The sequence below is a fragment of the Halyomorpha halys genome, unplaced genomic scaffold (assembly GCF_000696795.3).
Source record: "Halyomorpha halys isolate HHAL.00 unplaced genomic scaffold, Hhal_1.1 Scaffold65.1, whole genome shotgun sequence".
Taxonomy (NCBI): domain Eukaryota; kingdom Metazoa; phylum Arthropoda; class Insecta; order Hemiptera; family Pentatomidae; genus Halyomorpha; species Halyomorpha halys.
Genome location: NW_027109066.1, coordinates 1,051,579 through 1,069,503, shown reverse-complemented (window position 1 = coordinate 1,069,503; position 17,925 = coordinate 1,051,579). Strand labels below are relative to the sequence as shown.

At 29.9% G+C, this 17,925-nt stretch overlaps 2 protein-coding genes across 6 annotated transcripts in view; both read left to right on the top strand.

The window, feature by feature from the left end:
* The window catches only part of CCT7 (chaperonin containing TCP1 subunit 7), a 15,650-nt gene extending 4,438 nt beyond the window's left edge, over positions 1 to 11,212 (top strand). Inside the window, exons 3-11 of the mRNA XM_014438744.3 lie at positions 2,285 to 2,443; positions 3,931 to 4,122; positions 4,887 to 5,051; positions 5,361 to 5,494; positions 5,598 to 5,750; positions 6,700 to 6,851; positions 7,816 to 8,004; positions 9,414 to 9,684; positions 11,055 to 11,212. Coding sequence (XP_014294230.1) covers positions 2,285 to 2,443; positions 3,931 to 4,122; positions 4,887 to 5,051; positions 5,361 to 5,494; positions 5,598 to 5,750; positions 6,700 to 6,851; positions 7,816 to 8,004; positions 9,414 to 9,634 — 1,365 coding nt within the window. The 3' untranslated portion in view covers positions 9,635 to 9,684; positions 11,055 to 11,212. The remainder of the gene's footprint in view (positions 1 to 2,284; positions 2,444 to 3,930; positions 4,123 to 4,886; positions 5,052 to 5,360; positions 5,495 to 5,597; positions 5,751 to 6,699; positions 6,852 to 7,815; positions 8,005 to 9,413; positions 9,685 to 11,054) is intronic.
* Positions 11,213 to 14,528: 3,316 nt separating this feature from the next.
* LOC106692659 (luc7-like protein 3) overlaps positions 14,529 to 17,925 on the top strand; it is a 17,412-nt gene continuing 14,015 nt past the window's right edge. For all 5 annotated transcript variants that reach the window (XR_010843386.1, XR_010843385.1, XM_014438722.2 and 2 more), the window contains exons 1-5: positions 14,529 to 14,710; positions 14,953 to 15,198; positions 17,100 to 17,309; positions 17,424 to 17,585; positions 17,662 to 17,780. Coding sequence is in view for 3 of the 5 variants with exons in the window: in XM_014438722.2 (XP_014294208.1) it covers positions 14,606 to 14,710; positions 14,953 to 15,198; positions 17,100 to 17,309; positions 17,424 to 17,585; positions 17,662 to 17,780 (842 nt within the window). In the remaining 2 variants the exon portion in view is untranslated. The remainder of the gene's footprint in view (positions 14,711 to 14,952; positions 15,199 to 17,099; positions 17,310 to 17,423; positions 17,586 to 17,661; positions 17,781 to 17,925) is intronic.

Below are 17,925 nucleotides of genomic sequence, written 5' to 3'. Positions count from 1 at the left end.
TTTTTTTCATTAATTATGTTATTTTACTCAGATATTTAATTACCTATAATATATATTTTATTTCTCGCTTCTTTCATTATTTTATTTTTATCTATATTCATTATATACAATTATTTACTTTATTCATTCTATTCTGCATATCGTTTATTCACTGGTTGTTATCTTTTGTTTTTTGTTCTTAGCCATGATGAAGGATAGAAATTCTGGCCGAAACATTGGTACTAATAAATAATTCTGTTATCTTATTTGTGTTGTTCTCTGACCACACCCCCAACCATCTTCTCCTCATATACATATTCTATTATTTTAAAAACAAAAATATCCAATGAGCTCGCCAGTTACAAGTTTATTTATTATTTTACATGTTTATTCAGTTATTCTCAAGATTATGAGTTTAAGAAATATACAAAGTATAATTTGTTCTATTTGGGGTATTGCTGATCTTTAGTTTAACTCTTTAGGTATGTTAAATGGAGAATTATTTTGTTATTTTAGCATGTTAAAACATTATAATATTTAAGATGGTTTAGAGCCCATTAGTGGGTCTACTAAATGGAGAATGGAGTATTAAAACAGACCAGACGAGCTCCACACCATTAAGTCTGCTTTCATTTTGATAGGTTAGTTGCTCATAGTTTGTGTAGTTGTTTTTGTTTTGGTCATTTTGAAACTCTAATAAAGTATAGATTAAAAATATTTATGGAATAAAGGATAAAGTTATGGGGGAGAAAAACCCGTAAATCCATCATGAGCTCCTCTGTAATCAACATATAACATGGACTTTATTATACTTGTAGCATTTAGCATCTTAAAACTTTTTGCATTTAAAACAGCATCATGAATACCCCTATTATATGACCTATACTTTTTTAAAGTTTCCCTGTCATGCGGTATTTGTTTCATTACCTAAAAATCATATATTCAGGTGACTTCTTCATAGTATTAAATTAATTTTCGACACTTACTCAAATGACACAATAGTTAAAAACTCTAATAAAGTAATGGATAAAAATAATAATTAGAATGTTCTGGAAGGTAAGGTTACAAAACAAGTAGCCCAGAAAATCAGCTAGGATTTGACGTCAGCATTTGACATATAACATAGACAATCCTTCACAATCCTATGCTTATAACATTTAGCATGTTAAAACTTTTTAAATTTAGCACATCATGATTTAGCATACCCTTTTAATGTGTTAAAATCTTTACAGTGACTCGGTATCTATGTAACATCCAAAAATGTAATAAATATATGTGTTGTATTTTTGTTCTAAATTTTTTTACCTTCAAGCATTTATAAATTTTTAAAAAGTATAGGTCACAATAATGAAAGAAATAATACTTAGTATATTTCTTAGAATAAACTAATTCTTATCGCATTGACTTAATTTATTATTTCACTTTTGAGAATGGCTTCTTGTAACTCGAAATGTTGACACTGATGTAAAATAATTATTGAACTTGAAGCTGGTGAGTTCATTGATTTTTTTTTTTTTTAATTATTAAGTATGATGTGACAGAGATTCAAAGATAGAAGAGGAAAGTAAATACTATAGGGTTCAATATTCTTTTCTATTATGCTTCATGTGTATTTACTCCTGAATGGACTAGCTTATTTTTTTTGTTAGATTTTTATTTTTTTTACTATTTTATATCTTATTTTTATGTTTAGTGTGAGCTTATTAAGTTATTCAAAACGTTTTTCTTTATATTAGAAGATTTATAAGTCGAACCTATGCAATAGGTTATAGGAAGATAGTCCAGTTGGTGGTCAAGAAAAGTAAATGGGTGTAGTCAAGGTTCTATAACTTCTACTCAGCTATTAGCTTTTTAATAATTGCTGTATAAACAGCAAAGTAGTAAAAAATATTGGTTACCAATAAATAGTATTTTTTTCCCTTTCTTCACTGCCAACTAAACTATCTTCCTACAATTTTTTTAATTAATATTCATTTTTTTCTTGGTTCAATCAATTTATACCGCTTATACTAATACAATTAGTTGAATCAATCTATAAAGCCAACTTATAATAAGATATTCTGATTTATTTATGCACTTCTTGGCTTTGTCCTAATAGATTATGTTGAATAAGACCTCTGAAACATTGAGTACTTATAGGTCATTTCATTTTGTACTTAAATTGCCATTCTTAACAGTCATCACTTTGTATAATACATAACATTATATATTACACTATCTAAAAGTTGCTAGAGAAAAATGAATTTACCAATTGTCCGTTTTGATGATTATTTTATTAAAAACTGGTCTCTCTTTCCTTTACCAGGTTGGAGATGGTACTACAAGCGTAGTCCTTATCACTAGTGAAATCCTCAAGCAGCTGAAACCGTATGTTGATGAAGGTGTACATCCCAGGATCATGATGAAAGCAGTAAGGAAGGCAACCCAATTGTGTTTAGATAAAGTCAACAGCCTAGCTGTTAAGGTAAATATATGTATATATGTATGAAATTACGGTATAAGAGATGCTGAGATCAGTAAATAAATGAGAAGGCTAGATGCGGTGTATTGGGCGGGCACTCTGTCTGTATCTGCATTTTACTTTTGAATAGCAAGCCGTGGAACATTTTGTGGCAGTTTCACAAAACGAATTAAACTTTGTTACCATCATGTGGTATCATCATCAGTACTAATAAATAAGCTAAAACTAGAAAAATGCTAAAAATTTGTTTAAATACATGAATTTTTAAAAAAAAAAAAAAAAGGTGGCGACTTGACAAGTATTAAGTTACAAAAACTGTCAGGACAAATGGAACCAATCACAGCACATTATTTGGATCACGTGACTCCAAAATACCTCTCATCTTTCTTTGAATTTTTAAATTATTCTATTTCAGATTATGGTGAAATGATTGATATATGTTTTAATTTGTAATTTTATTTGTTAATAACTAATAAACATTTATGACAGAAATCTGTACTGTTACAACCCTTGGGTCAGGAGTTGAGTACTTTGTAAGGAAGTACTGTTATTAGACCAACGGTTGTGCAAGGAGGCAATTCGGTTAGAATCGTACTCAACTGCCCAGATTCTTCCCAAATTAACGGTACTCACTTTATGAAGCTATATGGGCCCCGGAGGGTTCCCAAACCCACAAGGTTGACTCACGGCTAAAGTAACTGAATAAATAATTATCTGTCAGAGCCGGATTCGAACGTGGGTCCTTTTAGTTAATAGCGCTCAGCTCCACTTCTAGTTAATAGCGCTCAGCTCCACTTCTAGTTAATAGCGCTCAGCTCCACTTCTAGTTAATAGCGCTCAGCTCCACTTCTAGTTAATAGCGCTCAGCTCCACTCCTAGTTAATAGCGCTCAGCTCCACTCCTAGTTAATAGCGCTCTCAGCTCCACTTCTAGTTAATAGCGCTCAGCTCCACTTCTAGTTAATAGCGCTCAGCTCCACTTCTAGTTAATAGCGCTCAGCTCCACTTCTAGTTAATAGCGCTCAGCTCCACTCCTAGTTAATAGCGCTCAGCTCCACTTCTAGTTAATAGCGCTCAGCTCCACTTCTCCAAACTTTTAATCTAAACTAATTTAATTTAATTATATAACAGTATCTTCATTTAAAAAAAAATTTTGATCTTGGAACTTTGTATAACGGACCTAGTCGTGTTTGTAACTAGGCTACTCATTCTTAGTCATGTTCTACTATTACTAATTAATTGACATAGAATGTTTCCAAAAATGAGCTGATAAACCTGGAAAAGTCGGGAGATTATATAAGAAGGTTTTAGTACACAAAGTTTCTTTCAGTTTTTACATGTAAACTAAAACAAAAGTACCTGATGGAAAATAGGAGGAAATAAAAGGAAGATTTTTGATATGGGGAATATGGTTATGTGGTGTTCTTCTATATCTGTTTCAGAATAATAGATTTTTTTCGTTATAACAAATATATTTTCTTGTTTGAGTAGATTGAAAAGAGTAGCGCTGAACAACATCGCTCTCTGCTGGAGAGGTGTGCGGCGACAGCTCTAAGTTCAAAACTGATCCATCAGCAGAAGGAGTTCTTTTCTAAAATGGTTGTCGATGCTGTACTTCTGTTGGATGAGCTCCTTCCACTTGACCTCATCGGGATCAAGAAAGTACCTGGCGGAGCTTTAGAGGTAAATTTTATTTTATATTATCTTTTGTTTTTCCTTTTTTGTTGCTAGGTTTTTGTTATATACAGAATACTAGCAATATTCTATGTAGCAATTATTAGCTACAATATAGCAATATAAGAGTATATATTACACGCTATATTGTAAAGGTTGTATTGCTATATTGTAAAGTAAAGTAAATTGTATATTGCTGCATTGTAACAATTGTTTAGTATATCACTATATTGTAAAGGATGTAAGAGCTAGTGTCTTGTCATGACAATATCATTATTATCAAAATTAGATTCTGAAAAATGTTCAATGTTTTCTCTATACTCACAATCAGATAAATTATCGGCACATATTTCTTTTTCGCTATCCATTTTAGACATATTTTGATTAAAATTGTGTCAGAAAGTTAACAATAATACAACTGAAATAAATATCCGAACATCCAAATGCTTAAACTTCAACTAAAATTCTTCTATATGCTTCTACTTCGTTTTTGTTTATGTTTGGACTTTTATATGACGCAACTGGAATCAGTTATTTATTAGAATTATCTCTATTTGGTAAAAATTATTATTTATTTTTATTTATAATTAAAAGAACTAGAATCAATTATTTTCTGTAATATACTAATAACGAATTTTCTTCATTTTGCTATTGGTGGCTCTTTGCGAAAATGTGTTAATTGGCATTTGAGTACTTTCACTCTGAAAAAAAAAAAATATTTATTTTTATTCTTACATGTTGACAGTTTTATGAAAATTGTTTATGTTCTTTAGGAATCCTTACTGGTCTCTGGAGTTGCATTTAAGAAAACCTTTTCCTACGCTGGTTTCGAAATGCAGCCTAAGAAGTATATCAATCCTAAAATAGCTATTCTCAACATTGAATTGGAATTGAAGGCCGAGAGGGACAATGCTGAGATCAGGCTTGACAATGTAGAGGTAATTATTTTATTAAAAACAAAATCATTTGTCTTAATTTTTGGACTTTGGTAAATAATTTGAGTGCTATCTTACTAAAGTGCCATGTTGATGTTTAAAAAAAGAAAACTTATTAATTTTAGGACAAAAAAAAACTTACAACTTCTCTAGTGAGAAAGCAATAGTTAGTAATGTAATGGCTCAATTAAAAGTTATCTCTTAAGTATCTACAATCTATGTCTCAAAGAGATAGATTATTAATTTGTGATATCTGTATATTTTTGTAGCGAGTTGGCTCATTTTAAATATTCTTATTTTATTATTTAACAGGAGTATCAAAAAGTAGTTGATGTCGAATGGCAAATTTTGTATGAAAAATTAGACACAATCGTTAAATCCGGAGCTCAGGTTGTGCTTTCAAAACTTCCCATCGGCGATGTTGCAACTCAGTATTTTGCTGACAGGTGATTACGATTTATTTAACATTGTTATAAAGTGTCTTTAAAGATAAAGATTTTCTTTTGTTTTTTTAAATATTTTTTTAAGTTATTTATAATTATTTTACAGAGATATGTTCTGTGCCGGTCGTGTTGCTGAAGAAGATATCAAAAGGACGCAAAAAGCCTGTGGCGGTACCATGATTACTACTACTAAAGACATGTCTGCTTCGGTACTTGGTACTTGTGAATTATTCGAAGAAAAGCAAATCGGCGGAGACAGGTATCATACTTGCACTTTTTGTAAAATTGAACTATGACTCACGTACAAAGTCCTTTTGTTCTCACAATATACTGAATTATTCATATAACTTGATGGAAAATTCGTGTAATCTAAGAATTTGAGTTTTTTATTTTGAATATTTTAAAGAAAATAAATAGATATTTTTGATTGAAAAGTATAAAAAACAGATATAGAGCTGGTTTCTAGAGATCATTTTGGCAAGAGGAAGTAAAGATATCTATTTTCATCTGGAAGTGTCCACATGAACCATTTTTATGGAGCAGTGTTACATGAAAAGACACACAGTAATATAATAAATAATCTTTGGTGGCATCAGGCATAGTATTTTTAACAAAAAAAAAAAAAAAAAGATTCAATTTAATTTTTAAGCATTATTTACTCATAAAAGAAATCTGTGTTAAAAATTGTTTTTTTTATATTGATTTATATTAGAACCAATAAATGATGTCAATATGGGTTGTTTGAATTTGAGGGCAAAAAACTACCAATGGTTTTCATTGTCCTTATTACTAAAAAAAAAATTATTTGGTTAATTATTAATTATTAAACTAAATATCAATTTTTTTTTATAATAGAATAATTTATGATATTAATTATTTTGGTAATTAAATAGTGATAATATCAATTAATAAATAATTATATTATGTTATATAATGTACAAATCAGATTCATATCTGAGTAAACAATCCGATGGATTTAATGAAATCGATGGTCTTGTCATTATGGGGTTTCAACCTGCATGAAAAGAAGCTGGAGTTTTGCATTAGAAAATCCCCCCCAAAAAATGTATTAGCTTATAAAATTTCCCTTTTATAAGGTTATTTTGGACCTATTATATTTATGTTAATTTCCTTTCAGTACCTACCATTCATTTGCCCATATTTTTATTATATATTAGGCTCAGTTTCATAATTTTGTTTTTTTTTAGGTACAATTTGTTCGCTGGCTGTTCAAATGCAAAAACTTGCACGATGATACTGAGAGGCGGAGCTGAACAGTTCCTCGAGGAGACGGAAAGGTCTCTACATGACGCCATCATGATCGTCAGAAGAACGATTAAGAATGATGCTGTTGTTGCTGGTTTGTGGAAACAAGTTTTATTTTTTAACATAATTCTCAGTTCACACTTTTAAATTTTAAATATTTTATTATTTATTTTTCTTTTGTAATATATTGATTATTACAAAATAGATAAATAGATTTAGGACTGGTGAATAAAAATATGTGGACTGTATTGGAATTTAAATATTTGAATAGTGGACTGTATGGTGAGATTTGAATAAAGTCACAGAATTAACTTTACATTGTATTTTTAACATATATTTTAACCAAAAGAATAAAATTAAAAACAAAACTTGATACAGAAAAGGAATTAAACTTGGCCAAATTGAGATGTTCTGTTTCTATTTTTAATTTGAATAAATGATTTTGAATGATGAATTAATATCATTATCATTTGATGCTAACTGGACGAATCTTACTGGCTTGTTTTCTTTCTTCATGGTTGGTTTTTTTTTCTTCAATGGAGTTATACCTCATTGTCTGTAAATAGTTCTATTGTTTGTAATTAGTTATCTACTATAAACTTACAATATTTGCTTTATTCAAAAACAAAAAGTGAAAATTAAAATTGGAAGTTAACTTATTTTTTTCTCCCTGTGCATTGGTTCATTCCATATATTCAAGTATTAATTAACTATATTGTATGAAATACCTGTAGGACAGTTTGCCTAATCTCTTTGCCTCTATTATTATTTATTTAGTTAAATATATATGATTAACTAATATACTATACAATAACTATATCTGTTATACACTTTCATTTATAGATTTCAAATATTTATGGATATAACTTATTTCTGCATAGCCTGTTTCTTCTAATATACTATCATAAATAATATTTTGATTTGTATCTAGATCTTTGAACAATATTCACAATTGATCTGTACTCATTAATTCTTACTTTTTTTCAAAAATAGATCTATTTAGTTCTAATTTATCATTTTTAAATTGATATATTTATGTTTTATAATCTCTTCCCTAGGTGGCGGAGCTATTGAATTGGAACTTTCTAAAATGCTGCGTGACTATTCGAGGACTATTGCTGGCAAAGAACAGTTGTTAATAGGAGCGGTTGCTAAAGCTCTGGAAATTATACCAAGACAGTTGTGTGACAATGCTGGTTTTGATGCTACTGCTATCCTCAACAGGCTCAGACAAAAGCACGCTCAAGGTGAGTAAGGAGTATTCTAGAATAGTTTATTTTAGAATGATATGTTTATTATTGTCCTTGGATTTAATATGAGGAGATGAAGATGGTCCGGGGAAGGGAGGAAGAGGAGGAGTCGGGAGTGTAGAAAACTTAATAAGTGGTACTTGTTTTATTGTGCAAACTTTTCGGCTTCAATTTCAGAACTTCAGTGTTTAAGTACAAACAAATGTAGTGTTATTTTGTGTATTTACATATATTGGATGGGGAAAAAAATGATGCTGGTATTAAATGTTTATGTATTCAGGGGGATTAGAGAAGTTTTGGACTTTTCTTCATTTAGTATTTATTAATGAAATATTTTTCTTTATTTACTAATCTGATTTTTTTTTTCTATTCTACTATTGGTATTCCTATACTGTTTCTTGACAACTGGTTTTGTAATCTCGTGATCTAAAAGAGATGATTAAAATCTCCTACTACTTCGTCACATCATCTTTCCTCCTCCTCACCTGTTCCTTGTTTATTTTCCTATTTTTTTTTCCATTGGTTTGTTATTAATTTTGTATCCATTACTTTATTAGAGTTAATAAAGCGTCCAAAACAAAAACAACACAAATCAAACACGAACTATGACCAATTTTCCTCCTCCTCACCTGTTCCTTGTTTATTTTCCTATTTTTTTTCCCATTGTTTTGTTATTAATTTTGTATCCATTACTTTATTAGAGTTAATAAAGCATCCAAAACAAAAACAACACAAATCAAACACGAACTACGACCAACTAACCTATCAAAACAACACAAGATAGTGTTGAGCTCAACTGGTTATAATGTTTTAACATACTAAAAAAAGGAATTTTTAACACACTTTAACATGTTAAACTAAAGATGTTAAATAACTTTATTATAGTTGGAATTATCTTTAAATTATTAATTATCAATGAGAATGATTGAGGAAAAATATTCCTTGAACCCACGTTGTATAAAAATATAACTATGCAATATCAAGATTATTTATTTCATTTTTTAAAAAATTTTGTTTTATATTTAAATATTTTAGTGACATTTCGGCTTTTTTTTTTTTTTTTATATCTTTTCTATTTCCAAACTATTTTTTTACTTATTTATCACTTTGTTGTCTTATTAAGATTTTTTGGTATTATGAATACAACTTTATGGAAGTATTTGTTGACATTTATTCTTCTTGTGGCTTTTTTATTTTATATCTCTAAATTCCAGAGAAGTGTGTGGATTGTCAAATGTCTTTTTCTTTTTTCCATGTTTTGTCTCTATCAAACGACTATTTCTTCAGGATATGGGTTCTATAGATTTTGTATTGTTCAATTAGTAGTAATAGGTAGTAATCCATAATGATTAAATGTTGTGAACATTAATTTTGATACTAAAATGTTATGTTAAAATCCTCTATAGGAAGCTGCTGGGAGGGTGTTGATGTAGCACTCGAAGATATCTCCGATAATATGGAGAAGTGCGTCTGGGAGCCATCCGTCGTGAAGAGAAATGCTTTGGAAGCAGCCTGTGAAGCAGTGTCCCTCATCCTATCCGTCGACGAGACGATCAAGAACCCCAAGTCTGGAGGCGGTGGGCAGGGAGACCAGCCCATGATGCCTCCCAGGGGCAGGCCCTTCTGAGGTCTCTCTTCCACTCAAGTCTCTACCTCACTCCTCGCTTCTGTTCACTTGTAAGTCATCGTTTATATGTCAAGTTCAACAATTAGTTTAGGAAAAAATGGTAAGGGTGCAATCATATTTATTTTATGAGGAGAAGATGGTTGGGGTGTGGTCTGCAAAAATACACAAATAAGCAAAACTTATTTATATATTTGAATTTCAGGTCTTTCATCAAGGCTGAAAAACAAAACGGAATAACAACCTTAATTCAGATAGCAATAATAACAAACAAACTTGGAAATATACATAGCAATAAATTAAGATAGTATTTGATACTAATAAAAGATAAAATATAATTTCGTAGAGGTAAGAAATATACAAAGTAAATGATAAAAAATTTTGTTAAAAATCAGACAGTGCTCATGTAAATAAAGATATTAACATAATGAAAGATGAGGAAAAAAATGTAAACAATGAGTAATTTAAATTAACATAATAAAATATATTAGTAATGTTTAAAAATATATATGTAGATAGTGAAAACAATTTAAATTAACACAATGAAATGTATGGAAGAAAATATTTTATATATCTTCTATTAGTATCATCTAGTATCTATTTAATTTGTTGTTATGTATATTTCCAAGTTTGTTTGTTATTATTGCTATCTGAATTAAGGTTGTTTGTTATCTTGTTTTGTTTTTCAGCCCTGATGAAAGACCTGAAATTCAGATCAAAATGTCGGCAGAAATAAACCAGTTTTGCTTATTTGTGTATCTTTGTTGACCATCGTCCCAACCATCGTCCTCATAACGATTTATGGTCAACCTTTAACACTTAGTGTTTATTTTATTTTTAATAGATTGGCCAATCATGAAGGCTGTCGCCAAGAGCTGAAACTTAAACAAAAAAGAAAGATGAGATTAAAGTCACAAATATAATATTGACAAAATAAGTTATGAAATTAAAATTATAGGTTTATTTAATTTTTTTGTTTTTATATATATATAGTTGAACCTCTGCATATTAAATGAAAAAATATAGAAATATATTGATAGTTTGAATGGTAGCAATTTTTTATTCTTATAATAATAAAAACTATTACAGTTAATGAAAAAACCGAACGATGAACATTTATTTAAAAAATTGTATAAATTTCATTGGTCCATAACAAAAAATTTTATTTGATAATTTTGGCTGATATTCATGTCTTTTTGGTGTGCTGAAATTGAAAATGAACCCATTTTCTTCCATCAAGTATTGATTTCTAGCAATTTATTGATTAATTTAAATTTATGTTGTATATTTCCAGTTCTATGGTAAAGATATGAAGTAAATTGTTTTGTGTTTAAAGTTGATTACAATTAAGCTATTTATTGCTTTATGCTTTAATGTTATTTATTGTTGAGGAAACACATTTTTATTTTATTTTATTTTTCAGGTGGAACCGACAGGTGTATGTCATTTTTCTTCGCATCATTAAAATAAGAGCTTTCTACATCATCAGTTAGTTTTGCTAATTTAATACTGTAACAAATACATAGTTATAATTTTTATATATTTCCTTATTTCAAATAAACATTACTTACTACACTAAAATGTTGTTTTTGTTCATTAATTGTTATGTAGCTTTATTGCTCCACCCTACCTCCCATATTCAATGATTGTGGCATCATTTTGAAGTGTACCTTCACCACTTATGTTGAATTCCATCAATAAACTACTTTCGTACGCTCATGTACGTGTAAAATTATTTTCTTTGTTACATCTTATCTTTATTTATTTCTTCCTATATGACAAGTTTTGGGAGCATATTCTCTCAGAAAATGTGTTAAAAGTATATCTCTCTTAATCCATGTAAATTGTGTTGAATTCTTCATGATCAAATTAATTTTATTTCGCTGTTTTTGAGAAAATGATAAACAAGTAATAAATACAGGATATAAAGAGGCACTTCTAATAAGTTGATTCAAGTATAAAGTTGCTGTTAAATCCCAGGGATCATAAGTAATTTCTTACAACTTTTCTTTTTGGAGCTTGGTTGTTCACATACACACACCATTTTGTGAATAATATAAATCAAATAATAATATACACTTAATGAAAATATTTTATTTATTTCCCATTTCTATTGTTCACAATTTAATCACATTTACACTAGCTGAATTGTTCACTTCTTCATTTATAACAAGTCTTCATGAAACATATTCCTATCTTATCCTGTGTAAATATTTAATATTTCATTACAAAATTGATTTACTTATTTGTACTTAAGATCTAAATTCTAATATAATTTGAAGTTTTTTATAGATATTTTATATCAATGTAACACACACATTCATAGAAAGGTAGAATTATTGTAACAGTTAAAGTCAAAGTCAATGATTGTTATTTTAAGAAACAATATTTCATTGTTATTTTGCAATTTTACATTTTATCAGCAGTTTTTCAAGTGAATAAAAGCATAAAGGCATGTAGAAGTAATCAAGCATAGTAAATGATAACTAATTACGAACGCCCTTAAACAAATATGACTGAAAAATAATACATCCTATTTTATATAATTCTGATTAAAAAAAAAATAAATGACAATTTAGACTTCAACTAACTGCGTAGAGATAGCAGCACACATCAAAATAAGCAGGAAATAATAGTTCCGATTAGCATCGCTAGATATCAGCACCATCCAAACAGCCATTTCCCTAGTCAAAGTATAGCTAAAATATTTAATTTTATAAAATAATAATAGTTCAACTAACTGCAAAAAGATAGCAGCACCAGTCAAGCTAGGTAGAAATAGTAGTTACAATAACCGCCGCAAGATAGCAGCACTATTCAGGCAGTCTTTCCGAAGTCTTGCAGGAAAATTTTTATTTAGTATTAGGATATTAGGAATATAAAGGAGCTCAACAATTCCGTCTGGCCCTTACGATTGTGTTGGAACAAACTTATCGGGTAAGTTCGTTCCAACACAAGTCTTGACTAGGATTTGATTAGTTTATCTCCTATGGCTTCCTAATATCCTAATATAAAATAAAAATTTTCCTACTGGACTAGAAATGACCGGATTGTGCTGGCCTCTTGCGGCGGTTATTGGAGTTACTATTTCTACCTAGCTTGATTGGTGCTGCTATCTTTTTGCAGTTAATTAAACTATTATAAATATTTTCTGCCTATATTCCGACTTTGAAAACGGCTGTATGGTTGGTGCTGACCTCTAGCAATTTTAATCGGAAGTATTACTTTCTACATTTCTTGATCTGTGCTGTTATCTTTTGGCAGTTATTCGAACTATTATTTTAACATTCTGAATTGTCATATTATTTTATTGATCGAAATTAAAAAGGGTAAATACTTTTTTAAGTCATATTTATTTAAGCGTGTTCTAAACTAGTTATTATTCACTATTCATGAATATTTGTTCATTGCTTTATGCTTTTATTAACTTAATAAACTGTGAAATAGTAAAATGAATGTTAGAATTCAGTTTTTATTTAAGTACTAAGTTGTAAATTAGTTTTGTTATGAAAAGTTAACTATTTGCATGGGTTAAGAGAGTTAGGATTTTAACATGTTTTATGAGGACGTATCCTCCATAAGAACTTGTTGAATTAAATGAAATAAATGAAGAAATGAATAAATATAAACAATGCCGCTAGTGTAAATATGATTAAACTGTGAACAATAGAATTGGGAAAGCAATAAAATATTGTCATTTAATGTCTATCATTATTTGATTTATAAAAAAAAATTATAAAATAATTCCTTCTTTCTATGAGTGCGTCTTACATTGTAATAAAGGATAAATAACAATAAATTGATAATTTAATTCAGATTTCACTAGTATGTTTAACAACGACTGTCGTTCGTGAACGGAAAGTAACTAAGTCAGCTTGATGCAAAGCATTTACATAAACTGAACAGACAAATCTCCAAGGGTGTGTATATGTAATATGATATTTTTTGAGTAGAGTCGTTTCGGTCAATTACTATCATCAATGTGGGTAAGTTACGCCTCACCTGTTCAGTCTAAGTAAAATAACAGTCCCGTAGTTGTTTCGAATGATTACCCTTATGAAAATAATGGTAGAGGTACTAAATGTGCTGAATGAACGAGATTACGTTAAAAAAATCCCCGTTGATTTGATTTCCAGCAAAATAACGGTACCTTAAGTGACCTAAAATGGATTTAACTATTGAGAAAAAAATCTTCCTTGTTGATACAGATAGGGTCGAATTTCCCTATTAAGTCCACACGATACCAGGAGGCGCACGCTTAAAAAATATTCATTTATGTAACAGTGAAAATATTTATTATGAGCCAAGGAAATTATTAAAAAGTATCTCACATTTCCACTAAACATGACTTTCAACCTACACTTAATGGGTTTATGAACAATTTCGACCCCCTCCATAGATTCCGAGACATCTAAGCCAGGAAATAGTTCCTGGCTTAGATGTCTCGGAATCTATTGAGATCATAACATATTGTTTGTTGAAATTAATATTAAATATTATTTGTTCAACATTATGAACCTAATTTTAGTCAATCCTTAACGGGCATCTTTGGAGGTTCTGTCCCCTTTGCTGTGAACAAGAGCGTAGAACTTGAAAGAACCAAAAACTCATGGCTACTGAGAAATGTCTATTTTTTATTTATTTTCAACATACAAGTCTAATTCGCAAATAAACTTTTTTGAACTGGTAGTAATTAAATTTAGATGGAAATTTTCCCTCTTCAGTAGCTCACTGGAACCAGGTTCTATGAAAAGTATTATTAATCATAAAACAAGTAAACATCTAATAAATCATATTGAAAAGTCTAGTTATTGTTTTTATTGATTTAGAATAAATATCTCGTTTAACAAACATGTTATTTTAAAAGTTCACTTTTTTTTTTTTTTTTTTTTTAATGAAATGCCGAAAGCTGTCTGATTGATTTGGCCGTGGCAGGTTGTTATTGCTGCGTAAGAAAACTTCACTGTGTGAAACATGGCGGTCCAAGCGGCTGCTGCTTTATTAGATGAATTAATGGGCAGGTATCGAAATCTCGCCCCGACTGAGAAAACGAAAGAACTCAACTGGGAAGATCCCGAGGTATTATATTTTACCTTGTTAATTTTTATTTTTATTTAATTTCACTATCCAACTGATAGCCGTTACATGAGGGAACATTTTTTAATTACTTTTCACAATTTAAAAACTCTTTTGTATGTGTAATTTGTTTCATCAATTAATTTTATTTTACTTATTAAAAGTTTATTTAGTTTTTGTACACTATTTATTGAAAATGTTATCATAATTTCTTTTATGTATTTGTATTGGTTTTTTTGTTTCAGTTCTGCAAGTATTATATGGTCAAATTTTGTCCACATGATTTGTTTGTCAATACCCGAGCAGATTTAGGAACCTGCCCAAAGGTTCATGATGATGAAGTTAAGGCACTATTTGAAAAATCTACTAGCTATAAGAAACAGGCCTATGAAGATGAATTCATCAGGTTCGCTCAGAGTATGCTCAATGAAGTGGAGAAAAAAATAATGAAGGGAAAACAACGCCTTGCTTTAATGAATAAAAGTGAACCAGTAAGTAATAACTTATTTTATTTATATGTTCGCACATAGTTGTGAAGTGAGCAGTGTGTTATGTTATCTGTTTAATTTGAATTTACTTGGGAGGAGTATTAAGTAGTATTCAACTCGTGCAATTACTTTTGTAGTTGGTTTGCTCAATTATTTAGATTTCTCATGAGTAGCAAATATATTGTTTAGTAATTACGAAGTATATCAAATTAATATATGTAGTTCAGATGGCACCTAATCATAAACTCCTTATTGGTAATGATTAAAGGAAATCAATAATTGCAGTTTGTGTACTTTTAAGTTAACTAAGCTTTAAGATTCATGAAAAATGGTTTTTACTGTATTATCAATTTTTTTAATGTATAATGTCAGTGTTTAATCATATTTTTTTATCGTCTAATTTTATCTTTTTTGGAGTGGGATTAGTTAATTGTGTTAATGTAGTCACTATGGATACCAAAGTTAGGCTCAGTTTTGCTTGGTAACCTAGCAGTTGGCGAGTATCCATCAGTTATTAAGGCATGTTTATATGTGATAGTTATTTGTCATGCAAGTAATATTACAACTGATAGTAAACCTAACTTGGCTTATGGTTCATTTTGGCGAATGAATGACAAAAACTGCTCAACTGTCGGCACACTTCAAATATAAAGAGGTCTGCTAGTTTTTTTAGTTGTATATAAGGTTGGTCTTTTGAGATTTAGTTGTATATAAGGTTGGTCTTTTTAGATTGTTAGATGCTACAGTTCTCTATCAATGTGCCTGTGTGGTCTATTATGTGGAAATTAGCTTTAACATGTGCACAGATAGTAGATGGTTAGTTGCAGTTGCATTTCTTGTTCAAATTTAGTTAATCCTCTTCAGAAATGTGAATTGTGCATTGGTCATTCTACTGCTACTAATTTTTTATTACACATTATAGTGTTACCTCATAATTTAGCTCATGCTGTGAATTTTCTGCTCGAAATTGCTTTTTAGTTCATTTTTTTAGTTTTAATTATCTAGTCGTTAAAATTTTCAAGGATTTCATTTTAGGGATATGTTGAAATAAATTACACCCAGTACTTATGTTCTTGCTTGTGCGAGTCTATTTTCTTTGATGCAGTTATATTTCAAAAATGGCTCATCTTTTTCATTTTTTCCCAGATTTGGATGAAAGTTGGAGATAAATGTTAAAATAGTAAACAATCAGTTTTCTCAAATTCCATCCACTACTTTTATGTAATTGACTTATTTGGGAAGCTGAGCAGCTCAGTGAGTAAAGGCGCGGTGCTATTAACTCCAAGGACCTGGGTTCCAATCATCCCTCAGAGAGGTCAGGGGGGAGGGTTCAATTGGCTTCATAAAGTGAATAAATACCCTTAGTTTGTGGTAAATCTGTTGGTCAAGAGTGATCATGAACAAATCACCTGCTTGCTCTCTGTTGTTCGGGAACCAGTACTTCCTTACTAAGTACTGAATCACTGACCCATTCATGGGTTGTAGTGGTATAGATTTTCAGTAACACGTACGGCAATATTTTTTACGGGTTGATATTTCAAAACTGCTCCTCACATAGATTTTATTCTCAAACAGCAAATTAACTTTATTAAAAAATTAAAATATAAAATTTATTAATGTAATTGAAGCAATCATGTGTTCTACTCTTTAAGAAATGATGATAAAGTTATATTATCATTTAAGATACCTTGTAAGTTAGAATGAACCAACAATACGATTTTGTTATTATTTTAATTTTTATATCATTAATGAATCATTATTGAGAGATATCACTGTAATGATAGTCCTTAAGGTTATCTATTTAATTTTATCTACTTTTCAAAAATGATTTCTAGTTTGACGTGTTGATTTTTTTGTTTTTAAATACCAAGATTGTACTTTTTACAATTTTTTTTTGTTTTTAGCCTTCAACTATTTCTGCTGCTCAGACCCAGCGAAACGATGAACAAATTAAACTTTTAACGGAAAAAATTAATTCGCTCGTTAATGAAGCAGAAGCTGCTGGTATAGAAGGAAACGTAGAACAAGCCCAAGGTTTAATGAAGTTATGTGATCAACTGAAAGAAGAAAGGGAAACCCTCCAGAAGCAGAATGAAAATAGCGCTTGGTCTCAGGTTTGCTGTTCTTATTTTTTATTATTTAAATCATAATTATATTTTTATTTCAGTTTCGATATTAGATTTTATCATTATTGTCAACTTATTGTTTTAATTTGATTTTTTTTCTAGACTGCGGAATTAGCTGCAGCTCAAGAAAAGCAAATGGAGGTCTGTGAAGTATGCGGTGCATTTCTTATAGTTGGTGATGCCCAATCGAGGATAGATGATCACCTGATGGGCAAGCAGCATGTTGGCTACGCGAGGCTTAGATCATCCCTAGAAGAAATTATGGTTGGTTTTTCATAGTTTTTGTTCATTTTTATTTTTCTATCCTTGACTTCAGTATACATGGTATTATTTATTTCAGGCGCATAGAGCTAAAGATAGGGAAGAAAAGGAACGAAGAAGAGAAGAAGAAAGAAAAGAAAGGCGTAGGGATGAAGACAGAGATAGTCGCAGGAGAGAAAGGAGAAGGGACGATGACAGGTACTTAATATCTTTAACATTGATTTTAAAAATGAATTTTGTTCTTATAAGTTTCTATAGAAATTTTGACCATTTATTATGATCCTGATAATGAATGGTTGGTTAAGGAAATACAGTGTGACCTGTATAACTGAGCTATCAAGGG